This window comes from Citrus sinensis, chromosome 9 (assembly GCF_022201045.2).
Source record: "Citrus sinensis cultivar Valencia sweet orange chromosome 9, DVS_A1.0, whole genome shotgun sequence".
NCBI lineage: Eukaryota > Viridiplantae > Streptophyta > Magnoliopsida > Sapindales > Rutaceae > Citrus > Citrus sinensis.
The window spans coordinates 30,661,717-30,681,135 of record NC_068564.1 but is presented as its reverse complement, the minus strand read 5'-3'; the positions used below and the strand labels follow the sequence as shown (position 1 = coordinate 30,681,135).

General features: G+C 35.6%; 3 protein-coding genes and 1 long non-coding RNA gene across 9 annotated transcripts; 1 reads left to right on the top strand and 3 right to left on the bottom strand.

Moving 5' to 3' along the window:
- Nucleotides 1–364: 364 nt before the first annotated feature.
- On the bottom strand, nt 365–2,457 carry LOC102629562 (uncharacterized). 3 transcript variants are annotated; one of them, XR_001507796.3, is made up of 6 exons: nt 1,839–2,452; nt 1,565–1,756; nt 1,369–1,468; nt 1,154–1,250; nt 685–761; nt 365–608 (listed from the first exon to the last, which is right to left on the bottom strand). It is a non-coding gene; the product is annotated as an uncharacterized LOC102629562 (long non-coding RNA). The 3 variants fall into 3 exon arrangements; XR_001507795.3 differs by having other exon boundaries at nt 1,565–1,721; nt 1,839–2,450; XR_008051989.1 differs by having other exon boundaries at nt 685–1,250; nt 1,565–1,734; nt 1,839–2,457.
- Nucleotides 2,458–3,863: 1,406 nt separating this feature from the next.
- Nucleotides 3,864–6,485, bottom strand: LOC102630136 ((S)-coclaurine N-methyltransferase). 4 transcript variants are annotated; one of them, XM_006474387.4, is made up of 8 exons: nt 6,130–6,485; nt 5,669–5,777; nt 5,172–5,396; nt 4,960–5,059; nt 4,514–4,624; nt 4,314–4,397; nt 4,171–4,229; nt 3,864–4,075 (listed from the first exon to the last, which is right to left on the bottom strand). In XM_006474387.4, exons 1-8 carry the CDS (start codon nt 6,314–6,316, stop codon nt 3,877–3,879), a joined length of 1,074 nt encoding a protein of 357 aa, XP_006474450.1. In that variant the 5' UTR covers nt 6,317–6,485; the 3' UTR covers nt 3,864–3,876. The 4 variants fall into 4 exon arrangements, with proteins under 4 accessions (XP_006474450.1, XP_052289022.1, XP_052289023.1 ...); XM_052433062.1 differs by having other exon boundaries at nt 5,669–5,847; nt 6,130–6,276; XM_052433063.1 differs by having other exon boundaries at nt 5,669–5,847; nt 6,096–6,244.
- A 761-nt stretch (nt 6,486–7,246) lies between these two features.
- Nucleotides 7,247–13,572, bottom strand: LOC102630435 (suppressor of mec-8 and unc-52 protein homolog 1). Its single transcript, XM_006474388.4, has 16 exons — nt 13,405–13,572; nt 13,084–13,294; nt 12,843–12,995; nt 12,687–12,735; nt 12,258–12,341; nt 11,844–11,947; nt 11,439–11,525; nt 11,295–11,348; nt 10,740–10,835; nt 9,987–10,114; nt 9,714–9,840; nt 9,571–9,630; nt 9,372–9,479; nt 8,799–8,899; nt 8,021–8,072; nt 7,247–7,695 (listed from the first exon to the last, which is right to left on the bottom strand). Exons 1-16 carry the CDS (start codon nt 13,428–13,430, stop codon nt 7,597–7,599), a joined length of 1,539 nt encoding a protein of 512 aa, XP_006474451.1. The 5' UTR covers nt 13,431–13,572; the 3' UTR covers nt 7,247–7,596.
- Nucleotides 13,573–14,571: 999 nt separating this feature from the next.
- LOC102630744 (protein PLASTID MOVEMENT IMPAIRED 1-RELATED 2) lies at nt 14,572–18,893 on the top strand. Its single transcript, XM_006474389.3, has 3 exons — nt 14,572–14,765; nt 15,045–17,437; nt 17,565–18,893. Exons 2-3 carry the CDS (start codon nt 15,147–15,149, stop codon nt 18,649–18,651), a joined length of 3,378 nt encoding a protein of 1,125 aa, XP_006474452.1. The 5' UTR covers nt 14,572–14,765; nt 15,045–15,146; the 3' UTR covers nt 18,652–18,893.
- The last annotated feature ends 526 nt before the right edge of the window (nt 18,894–19,419 follow it).

Genomic DNA, 19,419 nt, shown 5'->3' with positions numbered 1-19,419 from the left:
GGAGAGACTATGAGTGAAAAGTGAGTTCAATCTCATTTTCATTATTTGGTTAAGACATTGAAATTCATCTTTCTTCCCTTACTTCTTTCCCCTCTCCTCCTTTCCTCTCCTCTCCTCTCCTTATAATCCTTGAGACCAAACATGCCATAAATTCTAGAACATGAATTGAAAGTATTTTTGTGCATCCCCAATAAAAGTGGAGTTTTTAACTGGATACTCTTTTAAGGGATCGTCATCCAGTAAATATAGTTGTTACGTTCGTCTTGGCTTACTCTGAAACTGATGATTCAGTCATTAAATGCTTCTAACTGTCATCAAAACTAAGATTCTAACTGGCATTTTTTACTACATATATGAGAGGCAATTATCTTGAAAATGATTTTTCACTAAAGTTGACTAGAAATAATTAAGGCGGTCTTCTTCAGGCAATCAACATATATACTTGTCCATTCTTTTCAGGATCTTGTTACTCCAAGAGATTATGTTACTACTGTCATTCCAAAATCTAAAAAGTTCCAACCTTTATTAATGTTACAGAATGATTAATCAGACCTTGTTTGCAAAACGCATTCCATTCAAAAGCCAGTGATCAATGACAGAACATCATCCTGCACATAAATTTATTAGCTAGACAGATATGTAGAAGATAACATTACAGTTAGGAATGGAGAGTACGCAACTTACCTGGAAATAAAGAAGCAGATTAGCTGAAGGCATTGTAACTCCATTGAAGAAGATTTCATTAATCCAGTCTTGTTCAGCTGTTGCTTACAGTAAAACACAGGCAGAATATGTGGTGATCACTGATCAGCATAGATAAGAGCCTGATGTATAAATACAGTATAATAATCCACTGAAACAGCTGATATACAATTTGAGTCATTCTCAAATGCGAATATTTATATGTTTGAAAATAGGCCGGGTCTATTTTCAAATAACTGGAAGAAAATCAATGCGGCAATACACATGGAAGGATCTAACCCTCAACCTCAAGAATGAACTGAGAATGTGCCCTCCACTTGACCAAGTGATGGTTTGCGATGAAGAGTAAATCCTAGTCCCTTATTTTTCCCTATGTATTTAATACTTTCATTTAACACTACACTGTAATTGTTAACCAATTGACACTAGAGCGAATCAAGTCCGGCAATACCTCCAAGTGATGGGCAAACCTTTTGTGGCAGTTATGCTCAACAAAAAGGAGGGCATCTTCTTTCATCCACTTTGATATCTTGTTGAGAATTCATTCACTGTCAAATATAAAACTAAATTTACTCAACAGCACTGCCGGCGAACGATAATAACACTTTATTATTGTTATTTTTTTTAAAGAAAATACAAATTATATTATAATCTACTGATATTGACCTCGAATATTCCAATGGAGAATATACAATCATGGGATGGTTCCAGTTCGAATGAGTGGATATCTGCGAGCATCTTCTCCACAATCTGATGCTCAAGAACCCTACAAAGCCGTTAGAAAATAAATGGTTAAGAGCAAATTTGGATGCATAAGGGATTTATGTAAATATGTCAAAATGTATCGAATTAAAAGGCATACATGCCGAATCTGCTCATCGATATAAGCTTCTCTGCTTTTGTTGGCAAGGTGTAGACAGAGCGCCCCAAAAGCCGCATCCAAGATCAAGAACACCGTGACCGTCTTTTTAACTGCGACCCCTCACAGTACATCTCCAGCATTGCTTCCTCAGCATCATCTAAGGTGGTTCACTTATCAGAGAAGTAACGGCGGCTTATTCATAGAGATAAAATCAGAAATTGACTTTTATTAATCGAAAAGCTAATTATAAAGTAAATGAGCGTGGAATTAATACCTGTTTTTGAGATTTTTACCAAGAACCATCTCAAAGAAAGAGTTTGGCAGTACAAGAGTCCGTGTTGATGGCTATGGGCATCTCCCTCATATCCACAAAATTTAAGTTGACAGCTAGTGATACATAAGGGCGAGCTCGAAGCTCAATAATAACTAAATATTAAAAGAGGAGTACGGTATGAAGGCGGGAGCATTGGGTGGGTACTGGTTACCATGTACGATACGGAGTAGGTCAGCGAGTTAGAGCTCAGACGAAGCTTTGTAACCGGAGTGGAGGCGATCGGCCAAGATCTTGCGGCAGAGCCTCCTTATGACGGCGTCCGGTAGCAAGTTCCGTTCAAGTGAAGCCAGCATTAGCCGCTTTGTTGCATCGTACGGTGACGCAATTAATCCCTTCACTCCTCGCTCTTTTTTTCGGTTGCAATATTAATTTTGTGAATTTTAGAACTGCGTTTTTTTCTTTTGCATTTCAAACACTTGTCCGGTGATGCTTTAATGACCCTTGGATCATGGCTGATTTAATCCTCACCCTGCTCAGTTCAACTTTTTTTTTTTTTTTTCCTTTCCAAATGAAAAGTTGATTTATAAAGATGACACTATCACGTGAAACCTTCAGATATATTCAGTAAATAATTAAAGGCTTATAAAATTGATTGGATTGGCATTGGTGATCTAAATAATTGGTTCCTAATTAAAGAAAATATACTAATTTAAAAAATTCTTGCATCGCTGTCAGTGTATTTAAAATGGAAATCGAAGCAACCACCGGGCCTTTGACCCAATTATCATAAATGTGAGGGCGGTTGGTCGAGTTCGTGCGACACATGCAAATATATTTTTTAATTATAATATATAATTAAGTAAAATAAGAAGACGTTCGAACTCCTGCCACACATTAAGGACTAATTTTTTTCATCATTATAGTATATAATTAAATAAAAACAACATTCTTTCTTTCAAAATGTAGTAGAGTAGACGTTCGAGCTCCCGCAACATATGTAAGAACTTATTTCTTTTCCTAATTATAATATATAATTAAAAATACAGTCTTTTTTTCTTTCGAAATGTGAGTAGAATAAACATTTCCCGCAACATATGTAAAATCTTATTTCTTTTCTTAATTATAATATATAATTAAGTGAAGGCATTTTTTTTTTCTTTCGAAGTGTGAGTAAAATATATATTTCTCGAATATTTGAAAGGATAAAATTTGGGCAGTATTATATAAGAATTAATGTAAATTAGTCCTAATAATTATCTGATTGTAAATAGCAGTTGTTTATCTCATATAATATGAGTTGTAATCTGAGCATTAGTCTCATGTAATTTAAAAAAAAAAAAGAAAATCAAAGCGCAACTGTTTGTTTTTTCTTCTTCTGCATTTGGCTCGCAATATTTTGTCTGGATAATCTTTTAATTTTTGTTTTATCATGTCTTACCATTTTATTTTAAAAATCAATAAGATCTTCACTGCATTATCAGCTCATCAAACATCATTTTCAGACTCATCTACATTCTTTCGGTAACTGATTAATTTACAAACTGAAAAGCATGGGCGATCAATCATGCACCCCAAATTCCCAATAATTGATTTATATATGTAGATATAATACGATTTTTAAAATCGAAAAATTATGTGGAATATTTATTGATTATGTTTTAGAAGATGTGATAAAAAAAATTTGTTGATGATTCAAACGTAATGATTTGATTCAGCGTAAACCGAGAAATATGAGAAAGAGAAACCAACTGGAGAGCTGGGTATCCATTACAATGATTGTTAGAGCTATGTGCACTAGACAGGGCCTTTGTCCCGGACCACAATGGCTAGAATCTCCTATAGGGAATCATAGAAATCATCAACATCAGGGGCCATCTATAACGCTACGTGTACCGTCAATGATATGGTCCAACTTAGCAGCTGCCTTATAATGATTACGCAAGCCTTATTTTCATTTAAAATGCAAAACACACACGCTAAAACAATTGTCAGTTTTACAAACACATGCTTGCTTTCTTTCTCCAGCTCCAGCATCCTTCTACTCCATTTTCTTTCTGAATAGGAAATGTGTAACCATCCATTCTTCTCCATTGTTGTATCCAAAGAGTTCTGCAACAGCTATAAAGAATGTTCTCCAATAAACAGTCCACTTGACAGCTTGATCCTTTCCATATGTTGACTCCATTATCGGCTTAATTGAAGCCAAGTTGTTGTCCATTCTTTTGAGCCACTCTTCACTGCAAGAAAACATGTTATTTTATCACGGTCATCTGAGAATATATAAGAAGTTCAAAACTCCATAAATGTTGCAGAGTAATTCGAGTCTAGCTACCTGGTTTGTGCATAATGCTTTCCATTCACAAGCCAGTGATCAACAACAGAAACATCGTCCTGTACATAAATTTATTAGATGAAGTAGAGAGAACAGAAGTATCACAAGTTCAAAAAAAGGAAAAAAAAGGGTACAAAACTGACCTGGAAATAAAGAAGTAGATTAGCTGAAGGCATTGTTCCACCAGTGAAGAAGTATTTTGTAATCCAATCATCATCATTTGTGTCCTAAGTCAAATGGAAGGACAGGATACATCAAAATTACCATATATAAGAGACTGATGTACAAAATTCTTTTCCAGACACAATACAAAAATGTGAAGAAAATCTAGTCAGGGCAATACCTCAAAGTGATAGGCAAATGTTTTGTGGCAGAAATGATGGACAAAAAGAAGGGTGTCTTCTTTCATCCACTTTGATATCTTCTTGAGAAGATTCTGATAGTTCTTCATATGCTGTCAAAGAACAAAACACAATAATAATTGTTATAGTACCATTCATCTCAGAAGCTTAAGCTAATTGGTAACAAGTCTTTCTAAATGGATTACTGGATTTATTCAATAGGCTTGTCAGGTGAGCCTAAACACAAAGCCACTTTGTTAATTTTACTCCTAAAAACTTGGAGCCTTTCCAAGATTTGAGCTGGAGACCCAATAAAAATTCACTTCATTTTGAGATAAATAATAAAAAATTCAAAAAATTTAAGCTAATAAAAAGGTGCTCAAAAGTAGTTTTTAAGCTTCAAAAGTAATGAAAATAGTAGCCATAGGACATCTAGAGAAGGATGAACCTCAAACATTTCAATGGAGTATATTCGGTCATAGGATGCTTCCATTTCAAATGTGCTGATATCTGCAACAATAATCTCCACATTTTGAAGCTCAAGAACCCTACAAGAGACTTAAATAATTAGATCATAATTAGATCATATTTGCATTTTGCAGTTTGGTAACAGGTACAGAATATTATTATATACGTCAATCTGGTTGAAAGCATATATACCGACACTGCTCCTCAATAAATTCTTTCTGAGTTTTTGAATTGCATATCCCAGTAATCTTGCAATTACTATACTTTTGAGCAATGTAGAGGGACAGTGACCCCCAGCCACATCCAACATCAAGAACAGTGTGACCGTCTTCCAACCTCGACCTCTCACAGTACAGCTCCAACATTGCTTTCTCAGCATCCTCTAAGGTTTTTGATGCATCAGAGAAGTAACAGCAGCTGCACTAGTTCATGAAGAAAAAGAACAAAATTCAGAGTAACATCCAGGAATGCAGTTCCAACATTTTCTATTTTTGTTGGAAAACTTAGAAAATCAGCAATTCCTTCATATTCAATTTATCCATATTGGCTGCCTTGAGTTTCCACAATATTCAAAAGTCATAATCTCAAAAGACAACAGTGTTTATTTATGTTCAAACGGTAATCAATTTCTTTCAAAAGCCAATGTGTATTGGACACCAGTGCTATTGCCATTAGAGTATAAGAAATACCTGTATTTGAAATATTTACCAAGAACCAACTTGAAGAAAGAGGTTGGCAGTTCATAATGCTGCTCTTTCGCCTTGTCCGTCTGGATGGCTATAGGCATCTCTCTCAGTGCTGGAAACGAGGTTCATCACAACGGCATTAGGAATATTTATATAAATAAATATTCCAAGCTTATAGATAACTGAAATTTGAACAAAATCCAAGCACAACAACAATATCACTATATCAGTCAAACATGAAGATTTTGGCAACAGATATATCTTGTAAAAGGATTCAATTTCAAGCTTGAGCAAACACCAGCTTATGCACAGTACACTAAGAACAGAGGAAGTAAAACATCATGATAATAACTTTTCATTATAATACAACTGGACAGTCAAAGATAATTAGTTTATACTAACAGAAAAACAATTAGAAATCTGAATTTACGCGATCAGAGTAGCAGGAGAGGAGAGTTGAGTACAATGTGCGAACTGGAGGAGGTCGCTGAGTTGGAGCTCAGCTGAAGGTTTGTAGCCGGAGCGAAGTCGGCCTCCCAAGAGCAAACGGCTGAGCCTCCTGATGACGGCGTCCGGTAGCAAGTTCCGTTCAAGTGATGACAGCATCAGCCGCACCGTTGCATCGTAAGCTGCGTGCATTATCCCCTCCATTTGCAATTCTCTCTTATTTCTGTGCCGCAGATGTATGATAACAATAATTATAACTGCGCTTTTTGTATTTATTTATTTAATTCCTTGACACCCTTGGATTTGGACTCTGCCTCTTCATGCTGCCAGTTTTGAAAGGGTAACCGGTGAAATCGTTGACCTGTAATTACTTTTTAAATTTATTAAATTCAGCGTTTTTTTTTCCTTTTTGGAAATATATATGAAAAGTTTTGAAGAAACGATGGCGTGAAACCAACCATCCAGGTTTGGAAAAGATCCTTCATCACATGGATGATATTGTAGCCTTATAAATTATATATTATTAAAAAATTCATGGTTCGTTGTGTTGTCATTTTGTCCACCTGATGACTTAAACTATAGAGAAAAACTGATTTATTGTAAGGGAGAAGGACAGGATGCGAAATTAATTGATTAAACATGTTATAATTACCGGTATTTTACTAAGAGCACCACCAAAAAAATTTTTAATTAAAATTTTATTATTTATTTAAAGAATCATATTAATATTTAAAATTTTAAAAAATACTCTAATAAAAATTCTTCAAATAAAAAATAATATTATCTTTTTAAATTTAAAGAGCTTATTTTTTTTCTCTTTAATTTATATTTTATTACTTTTTATTAGAGAAAAAGAGATAAATATTTTAATTACTATTGACTTTTTTTTTAAAAAAATAATTATTTAATTAAAATAATATTAACTTATTTTTATTTAAAAAATCTTTTGAATAATAACATTTTTTTTAACCTTCTATTTGCCACATAAATAAACAAATAGATATTTAAAAAATAAAATTTATAGAGGCTTTTGAAGATGCTCTAATAAACTTTTATTTTTTGTTTTTTCTTCTAATTTCATTTTATCTAATAAATTAAAATACTTCTCTCTTTTTTTGCCTGTACTCAAAGAAATTAAGAAAGAAATAGTGTGCTTTTCTTTTACAATAATATTAATACTCTCAACAGTTTAGTAATAACATAAATCTCAATATTATGTGTCTCTCATTTTTACAATTTTCATTTAGTTCAAAGGTAAAACAAAGATCGACTATCCAATTTAACACTATCCAAGTATTTGAATTGGAAAAAGTCCTCCCCCCCGTGAACAAAATAATAATACAAGAGAAAACCCCTGATCTTTGATTGAAATTTGGTTCTTCCAACCCATGCTCCCCCAGTGAATAATGGGTCTAATGAATGAAGACAACATTCCAAGAAATTACAGAAACATTTTTCATTTCAACGGAAGCAAATACAGGGAATCAAGGCTTCCATAATTTCATTGTGCAATCTTCACCATATGTTGCCAGAAGGTTTCTATGGGGATGATGAGTCACACCAATTACATCCTTTTCATGGACCTGGCAATAAGAAAAGTGATAAGAAACAAGAAAGCTATTGCCAAATACATTGGACATTTTGTGACTTCCACTTGCTTACTTGCATTTGAAACATATAAATGTAAAGCCATTATTCTCATTGTTATGTACATTATATAAACTTTAGCCTTTATTTTCTATTCTAGTCTGGTTCAAGATCTGCGTATAATTAAAATCCTGAGATTTATCTAACATACTGAAAAAACAAATAATTGAGATTTCATATGGCAAACACTGACCCATGAAAGACAACCCAAATGCTTAATATTTATAATTCCAACTCAATTTTTACCAACCAAAAGCTTACCTTCATTAGATGCTCTAGTTTACCAGACTGATGGCTGAAGCAGTACAAGTTCCTGTAGATAATTCACAAGATTACGAGCTGATAATTAAATTAAACACAAGGTTAAAATGAGGAAATCAAGAACAAGTAGCATAATAATTGCATCATTAACAATTTGTTTAGTCAATTCCATTGCAACAAAACCCTTGCAGATTGGGTTTCTAACCATCATGTTGCAAGAACGTGACAATACATTATGAAAGTTGCTAACACCAAAATTTATAGTAATAATTTAAGGTTCTTTTCCTAATATTGCTGCTCGCAATCATTTCTCTGCAATCCTCAGAAAAAGAAACCAACTGTATATACTGATCACATTTACTTCGTAAAATTTTTTAGTACACAAAACTTTGCATGAAAGTAGAAACTAGTAAGCATATCTAAATTTCATTGAATAAGAAAAACATGATACCTCTAACCCTTTTGGGCTAGGCAAGAATGGATTATCAAGCCAGACAGGCTATCCCCTTAGCCAAGGTCCAGATGGAGAACAAGAAATCCTCTCTTTTTCTTATTTAACGTTTCATATGAACAAACAAATCTCAATGACAATTTGGATTAAAAAACATATGAACATGATACCTCTCAAACCAAAATACCCACTACAGTGAGAAATAGGGAACAGAAAAATACCAAGAGTTGTTTCTAAATTTATAATATCCCACAATATGATGAAACCATTTGTAAACCAGTATAGGTCAAGCCCAAATTAATATGAAAATACATCAGATGAGAATACCTGTCTTCACCAACACAATAGATCCATTCACCTTTCGGTGAAACACAAGCAGCAACAAAATCTCCACCTTCTCTTTTACCAGAAGAAAAACTCTTCACAACCTACATCACAATCATCCAGAAGAGAATTTCAACAACAAACAAATAAGTTCACTCCTTTAACAATAGAGTCCAGCAAAGACTGAAAGACAAGAATTTTTGCGTAAATAAGCACCATGACACTAAGCAAAATGGTAATACATAATCACAATTGTAGTAGACAATGTACAGCGACAATCTGAAGATTTAGGTTACACAATTTGAAGAGCAATTGTTAAACTGAGATTAATGTACAAGTATGTTTTATGTGGACGCTCAGAAATGGCTCCAGTCACCAAGGGTTGGTGGGGATAAAAGGCAAGTCTGAAGTTTTATCTTTCAGCTAAATACTTAAAAGAATTCAAAGAAGACTACAAGACTTGGTTGCTAATTATGGTGAAGCTTGTTCCTATTAAAATACAGACTCTAAGTGAAAGTTGACTTGTCTGACCCAAAGAGATAGGAGTTATGAACATGTAACAACATGAATAAGTACCTGTCCTTGAGGAGTCATTATGTATATTGAGGATGTCTTATTACATACGACTATGTGATCAGGATTCTTTGGGAATAAATGGACAGAGTTCACTGAAGCATCACCTCCCTAACAATTCAAAGAGAAATGGGAGAGGTTAAGTACAGGATAACTGACATAACATAACAAAACAAAGAAAACAAATCAAAGCAAAAGATACCCTCAAAGGAGGTGGTGGCTTAAATGTCTGGAGGCAATCAGTACTCTTCAGGTCCCAGACCTATGTAAAGCATGACGAAAAATAAATAAAACACCTCACTGATAAGTGGAAATAAAAATTAAACACAAATAAGGTCAATTAACCTTTACTGTACAATCACTTGAGGCAGTAACGACACGGCTGCCATCATTTGTGAATATGGCATCATTTACGTAAGACGAATGACCTCGGAACTCTTTCAACAATTTCCCAGATTTTAGTCCATGAATTCTACATAAAACAACACAACAAATAACCATTACAAAATTTTCTCTAACCGAAACTGACCAGCTTTTGCTTCTTGTACTGCCAACAACAACTATGGATGCATCACACCATTGGACATAGGAAAGAAGTGCCCATAGATTAAACTAAACCTTGCTGTGCTGTCAAAAGATGTACTTAGAATTTGGCTTCCATCTCGAGAGAAAACAAGACTAGTAACACCTTCTGAATGTGCTCGTTCAAGACGGCGCAAACATTGACCGCTTCTTATGCGCCAAACCTGAAAATTGTAACACAGATCCAATGGAAATTTGTCACAAGATAATCAAGAAAAGTTCAGTATCACAAGTTATGACAGTATATTTAGAAACTGGCACAACAGAAATAATAGAACTTTCAATCAGTTAATGCTGATTTCATGGCTGTAGTTGTCATGTTTGTTGTGGACATTATCATTACCCTAAGTACACTAAAACTGGTTGGCAATTAAGCTACAATCAGGATGCCAGCTATGGCAATATCATACAGTTGGCTTCTATCCTCAAAATAATTTCCCAGAGTTAACTGCATAAACATCCTCTAAGGTTCTTAACACTTTCATAAAAAATTAAAAATTTATCCGTCAATGCTAAAAGTATAAAAGAAACTTATCAAAGGCCTTCCCTGCCATTACTAGGAAGCTAAAAAGTTGAGAGACAAGGGTTTAGCAATTTTATGATGTAAAGGCGTTGGGCTCAAACTAAAGTTTAAAAACAGAACCATCAACTTGCAATTCAAAGGAAACCCCCATTTGAACCCTTCTTCAGTCACTATTAACTTTCTCTTCACCATTAAGACTCAACACAAGCACTAAAATCTTTGAAAAATACAAAATAAAAATGCAACACCAATAACATAGAACTTACTTTGATCTTCCCATCTTGCGACCCAGAGGCAAGCATCTCTGAGTCTCTGCTAAACTCAATACAGAGGACAGTTTCATCATGCATCATGAAAGTTTCCTGCACAAAGCTAATATTACATCACAATGGTGCCATTCGAAGAGCTCTGCCACTCAGAAAATGTCTAAAATTAAATCATTTAAAAATAACGAAAGCGCATGGAGAAGATATGCCCCATGATCCTCAATTCACTATTACGGAAGCCATCAATGTTTATTCATTTCTTATTAGCTTGAGCTTTTAGGATTGAAGATTCTTCAACTACTTTTATCTCTTTCTTTGCCTTCCAAAATTAATTTTTGTGTCAAGGTGGAAAGGGGAAACTATGGGCTGTGAAACCTCAGTAACTTCCAGCTGTTTTTTTTCCCCTTCCTTCTTTCTTTCTTTCTTTCTTTTTTGAGTTCGCCATTGGTACATATTCAGGCCATGTACAAGCAACACAATTTTCTGTACAAATTAGGTGTAGACTAAACTATGGACATTCGAACATCCGAGAAGAGGAGGACAAAAAGTGCTCACATCAGCCTGGTATTGTAGATCCTTCTTGAGTTTCCCACTTAAATAATCCCAGACCTGGAAGTGTTCAAAATCTCAGCAAGCATTCAAGTAATATCAATAATTGTATATGCCGGCAAGGAGGAAGGAGAGATTGATGATTACTACCTCAATAAATCCATCAAAAGAGCAAGAGACAAGAAACTGGCCATCTGGAGAGAACCGAGCACATTCTGCATGACTTTTTGTCCCAAACTATAGCAACAAAATCATTAACCAATGAGAATATCAACTCAAAGTTAAAGAAAGCATTACCTTCGAGAATTTATAAATTGAATAAATTTCCAAAAGAGTGCCCTTATCACACAATGACAGCCATAGACACACATTTTAGAACGCACACAAATTTGACTTCCAAAAATTATCAATGCAATTGAAAAAACAAAACTAATTATCTATAACTGGAAGCAAAATGAAAAGAAAAGGCAATTGCCCCCCTCTTTCTAATGGTAAGGGAATTTATAGATAGATACACACAGAAAGAAAAATGAGTTTGTACACAAAGAAGCTCACCTTAATGGTGTGGGAAAGAGTTGTTGGATACATGTCTTCTACATCCTGTTTCATAGCAGCAGTTCCTCGAAACAAGTCAAACTGTGTTCCTGGAGGTAGTAACCCTAGAAGGCCAAACATAATCACATCAGCAATACATAGACGAAAGCACAATGATCACATTTATGTCCCTATAATTCTGAGTTTTTCTACTCTTTCAGGTATACGGAGGTAGGCATAGCTCAGGCATGAAATCCCTCCTTTTAGAAGATAAAACTGTATTTTCATAACACTACAAATAAAATGCAGGTAGAAGAAATTTTGGATGTCATAACAACACGAACCCAACTGAAGAAAATTCTTCCAGTTACTTCATTAGAGACATTCGGTTGAGATTTTTACTAATATAGCAAAAGAGTAATTAAGGAAAAGAACCTTGGTGCTGCTGCCACTTCAGGGCCTGACCAATCAGAGCCATTAACCGTGATGGTGGAACCACAGAAACTTCCGCAGCAACAGCTAAACAAAAAAGAAAAAATTTGTCAATAAAAAGTGGGAAAAAAAAACTACACAAAAGTATGTCTTTTTAAAACCTAAAAAGAAGAACAGAAAACTGCTCATGCAATTTTTTTACTCATATTAGTTTTGTTCCCCTGCTGCTTCGATTACATCCTTTGGCACTCTTGAAATAGAATATGATAAACAATCATAAGTATTTTTTTCAGTTTTCCCACACAGCTATCGGGAGATTCCAGATTTTCAAGAACTAGGTTGAAGAACTCTGATGATCTTAACAAAAGTAAGTTTTTATAAGGTCTTCACTTTTAGATTTAGTAAACAGTGAGAAGGAAAAATTAGTAGAACCTTGGGCAATTTGAGCACGGCGTCTCTCTTTGGTGGAATCTTGATAAGCCTGTCACAGAAAATAATTCATACGCATCAATTTGTCCATCACATTTTGGAATTGCACATTAGAACTGATCTAAAGGATAATTTATCATACGAAAAGTAGCTCCCAACCTCATGTGCGTCAAAGTAAGTCCTAACAAGAAGATGCTCAAGCCGCAAATATCTTTCGGGTTGTTCCTGCTTCATTACACCCATTGCCTGAGTTTGCCTCAGAATCGCACGTGCAGTATCCAGCTCACGCAGTTCAATCATCTCCAATACAATCTACTCAACCAACAAAAATAAAATCATAAAAAAATCATAAAACTTCAGTATCTCCTCACAAATTGAAAGTTCAATTACTAAAACAAACCTGCTCATACAAGTCCTCCAATTTATTTCTTGGAAGTTTAAGCTGAGCTACTTGAGGCAAAATTGCATCCCATCTTCCACTATTGATATCGGCAACAAATGTCTCAATGCTATCCACGGTATTCAGCGACACTTGGCACTCGTTCTGAAGCGTTTGAAACGTTTGCTGCAAAGAATTCTCTTTGCAGAATTGAAGCACAATCTTGATCACACTGCATGCTTAAAAGAGTGAGAATTTATTGCAAGGGAAAAATTGAAACATCTAATTATTCTTGACATTGTACAACTTCGAGGCATTATCAAAGTCTTAACTAAAACTTACTCTCGAGCTTCGATTTCTAATGTCATCTTCGATGCTACATAAAAAGTTACGCGCGCTTGTTCGGGAGAGAGAGAGAAATAAAGTAAAGAGGGTTTAGGGTTTTCAACGTCTACGGTTGGGAAAAGTTTGTTGAGTTTGCCCGACCTCAATGTTTTTCTAACGAAACCGGATGTTCGGATCTTTTCACTGTAACATTTTGTAATTAATTAAATGTTGGGTATCTTAGTGAAATTTCTCATCAAAGGATAAGATAATAACATCTGCATAATCAACTTTTAGCACAATTAGAATAAATATAATGGTTTTGCAATTTCTTTTACACAGGTCCGTACTGTTTTATTGTTAGGATCCGTCAAGATTATTATTATTATTATTATTATTTAAGTTGAGAGTGATAGACTGATCTTTAATCAATTTTCCAGCAATTAAGCTCTTTCAATCTCAACTAACTTGAAATTTATTCAACCAATTCCTTGAAATTAAAAATACCATAATAATGGTCATTGTATTATGGTGAATACATTAAATACAAGATTTTATATTATATTATTGTATAGTGATTGGGTTTGTGGTGGATACATTAATTATAAGATTTTTATATTATTATTATCGATTATAATCCTTTATTGATTTGACATGTATCATAAAGTAAAATTATATGGATAAAATTTAATTATTTATTTATTAATCATCAATCAATAAATAAATTTTTGTTGAGAATAAGTTCGTATTAGAAGAGGATTTTAATCCTATTATTAGATACAAGTTATTAGGATTCTATTCTCTTTCTATAATTTCTTTGAAAAATGTGAATAAAATATAGTTTTAATATGAGAACAAAAATCTGTGTTTGTGATAACAGATTCTAGGTTGTAAATATGACTGGATTTCTGGGGAAAAAAAACTAGTATTAGGGGAAAAAAAAACCTTAATAAGTGGTTGATCTAGGGATCCTATGAAAAACAAATGTGGATATGTCCTTATTTGGTGGTTTCAGTAGAAATTAGGGATGGTGATGTTATTATACCATAAACCATAAATTTCATGCGTCGTGCGTCGATTCAGCTGGGTTCCGATGATCCTACGTGAAATCGAGTGTAGCATATCATGGTTGAGTGTAAAAATTACTAGACAAAAGAGTCCATCATGGCTTCTCCTGCACCTTAAGACACAAAGAGACAAAACTTTAATTTTGTTCACAATTGACAATTCTCTCGTGAAGTTCTTTTTCTTTCGGGAAGTACATAGAAGTAAATTCTGCGTAAATAACGGCTAAATTGAGCGATACCAATCTTCTACCGTGTTCCGGGTCAAAGCCTTACAGTGACTGTTTCGTCTGCGAGGAGAAGATCCAGTCTCAGGTAAGCTTGTTAGAATTGCTTTACGAGTTATGTCTGATTGCTAGGAAATGATAACTTGTCAGGAAGATTTGTATCCCAAAAAAAAAAGAAAAGAAGGTGCCAATTTTTTTATAGTATTGAATATTAAGATGATTGATTTTCTGAATTGGACTTTTGATTTATCTGTGACGGAATGTTGCTATGTGCTGTGTATTTGTAATTTGATGCGTCCAATTTTGTTAATTGCTTGAATGCTGATTCTTTATTTTAATTTTGTGCTGCTTATTGGTACGATCCAAGTGGGTCTGCGGACTTGTCTGAAAAAGTTGAATTGCTAAGAACGTGCATACTGAATTTTGGTTCCGGTTCTGGATCAAATGTTGTGCTGTGTTTGAAGACGATATGAGTTTGTCCAAAATTGACTTGGAAAATGACAGTAGTGATCGGAATTCGAGTAGTAGTCGGTTGTTGCATGATATTGAGGCAATAAGCAAAGCCCTGTACTTGCAAAGACCACCACCGAAGTCTTTGATTTTCCCATATGAGCGTCGATCCAAATCCGCTGAAAGAACCCGTTTCACAGAGCCAAAATCAAACCCAAACTCAGGAAACTTCAATGAAAAGGTGCTGCAGAAGAACAAAAAGTCCTCATCATTATGGAATTGGAAGAAGCCGCTGAAAGCTTTGGCACACATTAGGGATCATAGGTTCAACATTTGTTTCTTCCTCCACGTTCACTCAATTGAAGGGTTGCCAATGAATTTCAATGACTGTAGTTTGCATGTTTTCTGGAAGAGGAAGGATGATGTTTTGGCAACTCGCCCGTCAAGGATTTTGCAGGGCACTGCTGAATTTGAGGAGACTTTGATGTATAAATGTAGTGTATATGGTGGTAGAAGTGGAGCCCATAGCTCAGCAAAATATGAAGTGAAGCTTTCTTTGATATACGCTTCTGTAGTTGGGGCTCCAGGAGTCGATACAGGAAAGCACTGGGTTGATCTCACAAGGCTGTTACCACTTACTTTAGAGGAGTTAGAGGGGGAAAAAAGTGTAGGTACGTGGACAACGAGCTTTAAGCTTGCAGAAAAGGCTAAAGGTGCTACACTGAATGTTAGCTTCGGCTTTAAGGTGATGAAAGACAATTTGAGTGAATCAAAGAACAATAGGAATGTTTCTGAGCTTATAAACTTAACAGAGGACAGATCAATGGCCCTAGAATCTGTTAAAGGTTTGGCGGTGAATAACTACAATGAGATGCTTAAGAGGGTTGGTAGTGTTCCAAGAAACTCTAGCCACAGATCTTTTCTCTCATATACATCTCATGAAGTTTCACCAATTCTGGGTTTGGAGCTCTCCAAGTCAATTAACTTTTTATATGAGAAACTTAATGAAGCGAACTTGAATGGTTCAAAAGAGTTTAATTTATCGTCCGAATATGTGGAGCCACCTAATAACCATAATTTTGAGTCTGCTAAAGATTTTGGTGAAAGTGAGTTTGACTGTTCTGAGTTCACTGTGGTTGAAAAGGGGATAGAAGTGTCTGAAAAGGAACATTTGGAACCAAAAGGAAGTGTTCAGACAATCGATGATCCTGTAGTTGAAACTATAAATGTGGATGAGATCACTGGAGGGGATAACATTGCCCTTGAGGAGAAGATGAAAAGTAATTCGAAAGAAGATACTTGTGGTAGCTACATAGATGAAGTTCTAGTTAATGATGGGAAACATGAAGATCGCATTCTATGTACTACAGGATCAACCATCCAAGAGCTAGAGTTAATTTTTGATGACATGTTTATTTCAGAATTGAAAGATTTGGAATCTCCACTAGCTATTGATGAACTTCTTGAGCAAGAAAACTACACGGAGATTAAGTCTAATTACAGAGCTAGTAAAACATCCAAAACATCACTTAGCTTGGATGATGCTACTGAATCAGTGGCAAGTGATTTTTTAAAGATGCTGGGGATAGATCAAGCTTCATCTGGCTTTACCTCTGATAGCAATCCTGAGTCTCCTAGAGAGCTTTTGTTAAGAGAGTTTGAGAAGGAAGCTTTAAATTCTGGTAGTTCTATATTTGATTTTGATGTAAGGGAAGAAGACCAACTGGAGTTCAGTTGCAATGCTCCAACTGGATCAAGTTCTCAGGATTCTTGCAGGGATTTTGTTCTCTTTCCGATTATTCAGGGTTCTGATGGGGAGCACAACAGGGCAGACCAATTGTTAAAAAATAGAAGGAAGGCCAACATTCTTGAAGACTTGGAAACTGAATGTTTAATGCGAGAGTGGGGCCTAAATGAGAGTGCATTTCAGAGTTCTCCACGATATTGTTCTGATGGCTTTGGAAGTCCGGTTGAGCTCCCTCCTGAGGATACCTCAGAATTACCTCCACTTGGAGATGGCTTTGGACCTTTAATTGAAACAAAGAGTGGAGGTTATCTGCGGTCTATGAATCCATCACTTCTCAGAAATGCAAAAAATCTTGGAAGTCTCGTCATGCAAGTTTCTAGACCAGTTGTACTGCCTGCAGAAGTGGGCTCTGAGATTATTGACATATTGCAGCACTTGGCATCGGTTGGTATTAAGAAGTTGTCTATGCAGCTAAACAAATTAATGCCTTTGGAGGATATTACTGGGAAGACACTACAAGAAGTGGCGCAAGAAGCTGCACCCAGAACGCTGGTGTCAGAGAGGTTTGTGAACTCATTGATCACATTGATAAACAAAGTATTCTTGATTTCCACTTTCCATATACATGTTCCTTTTATTCCACTATTTGGTATGCTTTGTGCATCAACTGATTTCATATTTTCGTCACAGGCAGACTTCACTGCAGTATGGGTCATTATTTGCACAAGATTCCTTTGCTGGGAGAGAGAAAGAAGAAGAACTTCGATTTGGCTGGACTAATGATTGCATGCGCTCAAGCTTGATTGTTGGTGAGATGGGCAAAGGATTTTTATCTACCACAGATTTTGCTTGTTTAGCGATGAATGGGATTGAGGCACTCTTGATTGACGGGTTGAGAATTCAGTGTGGCATGTCTGATGAGGATGCACCATCATGCATCAGAACCCACTCTGCAGGATTGCAACTATCGGATGTCAGGGATGGTGCTAATGATATTGATGAATTGATGGATCTCTCGGTAACATTGGATGAGTGGTTAAATCTGGACAATGGAATTATTGATGATGAAGATCAAATTAGTTTGCACACAGTAAAGACCGCCCATCATTCTCAGTGCATAGATTTTGTTAGTGGAACCTTGATAAGAGAGGTTAGCTGTGATAAGGCATCTGGTAAAACTCACACTTTGTTGAGGAACAACTTCACAGTAGCTCTGATGGTTTTACTTCGAGATCCCCTTAGAAACTATGAACCTGTTGGCACCTCAATGCTTGCTCTGTTTCAAGTTGAGAGGATCTTTGGCCATGTTAAGCCAAAAATTTATAGTGCAATGAGAGACAGAAATGAGAGGACGGATGGTGAAGCCAACTCGGAGGAGGAGGAGGTGACTGTCAAGAGAGGAGAGGAAAAAGAAGAGTATAAAGAAACCACTCCATGGTTTAAACTTTCTGAAGTCCATCTTGCAGGTTTGAACGCTGAGCTTGGCAAGAATCATCTCTGGGGTAGCAGGACACAGCAACAGTCTGGGACCCGCTGGTTGCTTGCTAGTGGGATGGCGAAGTCAAAAAAATATTCACTTTCCAATTCAAAGGCCATTGTAATATCCAATCGTCTAGGGCCTAAAAAGGTTCAGAACGAGGATGTGCTATGGAGCATAACCTCTAGTTTTGATGATGCAGGAACTAATTGGAAAGAGTTGACAGCGTTGGTTCCATACATTCGAAACCCCGATTTTGTATTTCCTCCAAATGAAAATCCCGGGTCACATGTAATCTGATAGGAGGTGTTTTTTTTGGTGGTGTATACTTCCTTTGTGTAGAGTGAACAGATATGACTTTTTATCTTTGCTGTTTGTATACCAAGATTGTATAGCCGATTAGGAAAGAATTTTGAGTACTCAGGATGGTCTTTAGAATTTGATGAGAGAGATGGGACAACAGATATACCATGTTGGTTGTAATAAACTGATGCGTGTTTAAGCAAATAAAAATTGTAGCTCAAGTGGACTACTTTCCCTCATGGTTTGATCTTTCTCTTTTGCAATTGATGTTTACTTGTGAGTTGTGACCTTAATGTAAACCAAGTTTTCGCAACTACAACGACATGAATATTTCACGTTACATTGGTATATTATGGTGCATAACCTCTACAAAGGCTGTCGTTGATGAATGGGATGAGATTTTTCTATGGTCATCGAGTTTTGGGACTATTCCGGGTCCGACCCTATAACCTTGATAGTCAAGAAACTCATATGATATAGGCAGTTGACCTCTTGGTTGTATCTAGGAGTCCTTTCCCACTCAACCCAAAATCCCCTTGAGGTTAAAACACGCATCTAATTAAGAAATTTGTGACTAATGCTTACATTTTATTTTACCAAAGGTAGGGAATCTCTATTTGCATTCATTGTGGTAGAACTTCCTACCACCATCAAAAGAGACTCCTTTATTTTTGGTATAATTCAATACTTGTATATTTTTTGTTTGTCACCCGGCATTCACCAATTCTGGGATTATGTTTTGTACAAACCATCCCTCTCTGAAAT

Bases quoted from the DNA above. Each gene is read 5' to 3' on its own strand.
- LOC102630136 (XM_006474387.4), bottom strand. From the start codon at position 6,316: ATGGAGGGGATAATGCACGCAGCTTACGATGCAACGGTGCGGCTGATG. The intron at 5,778-6,129 runs GTACTCAACTCT...CCTCGTTTCCAG, and splicing joins CCTCCTCCAGTTCGCACATT to CACTGAGAGAGATGCCTATA. The intron at 4,230-4,313 runs GTCAGTTTTGTA...ATTTATGTACAG, and splicing joins ATCTACTTCTTTATTTCCAG to GACGATGTTTCTGTTGTTGA.
- LOC102630435 (XM_006474388.4), bottom strand. From the start codon at position 13,430: ATGACATTAGAAATCGAAGCTCGAGA. The intron at 10,836-11,294 runs GTGAGCACTTTT...AGCTTTGTGCAG, and splicing joins ATCTACAATACCAGGCTGAT to GAAACTTTCATGATGCATGA. The intron at 9,631-9,713 runs GTTAATTGACCT...TGCTTTACATAG, and splicing joins CAAGTGATTGTACAGTAAAG to GTCTGGGACCTGAAGAGTAC.
- LOC102630744 (XM_006474389.3), top strand. From the start codon at position 15,147: ATGAGTTTGTCCAAAATTGACTTGGAAAATGACAGTAGTGATCGGAAT. The intron at 17,438-17,564 runs GTTTGTGAACTC...TTTTCGTCACAG, and splicing joins AGAACGCTGGTGTCAGAGAG to GCAGACTTCACTGCAGTATG.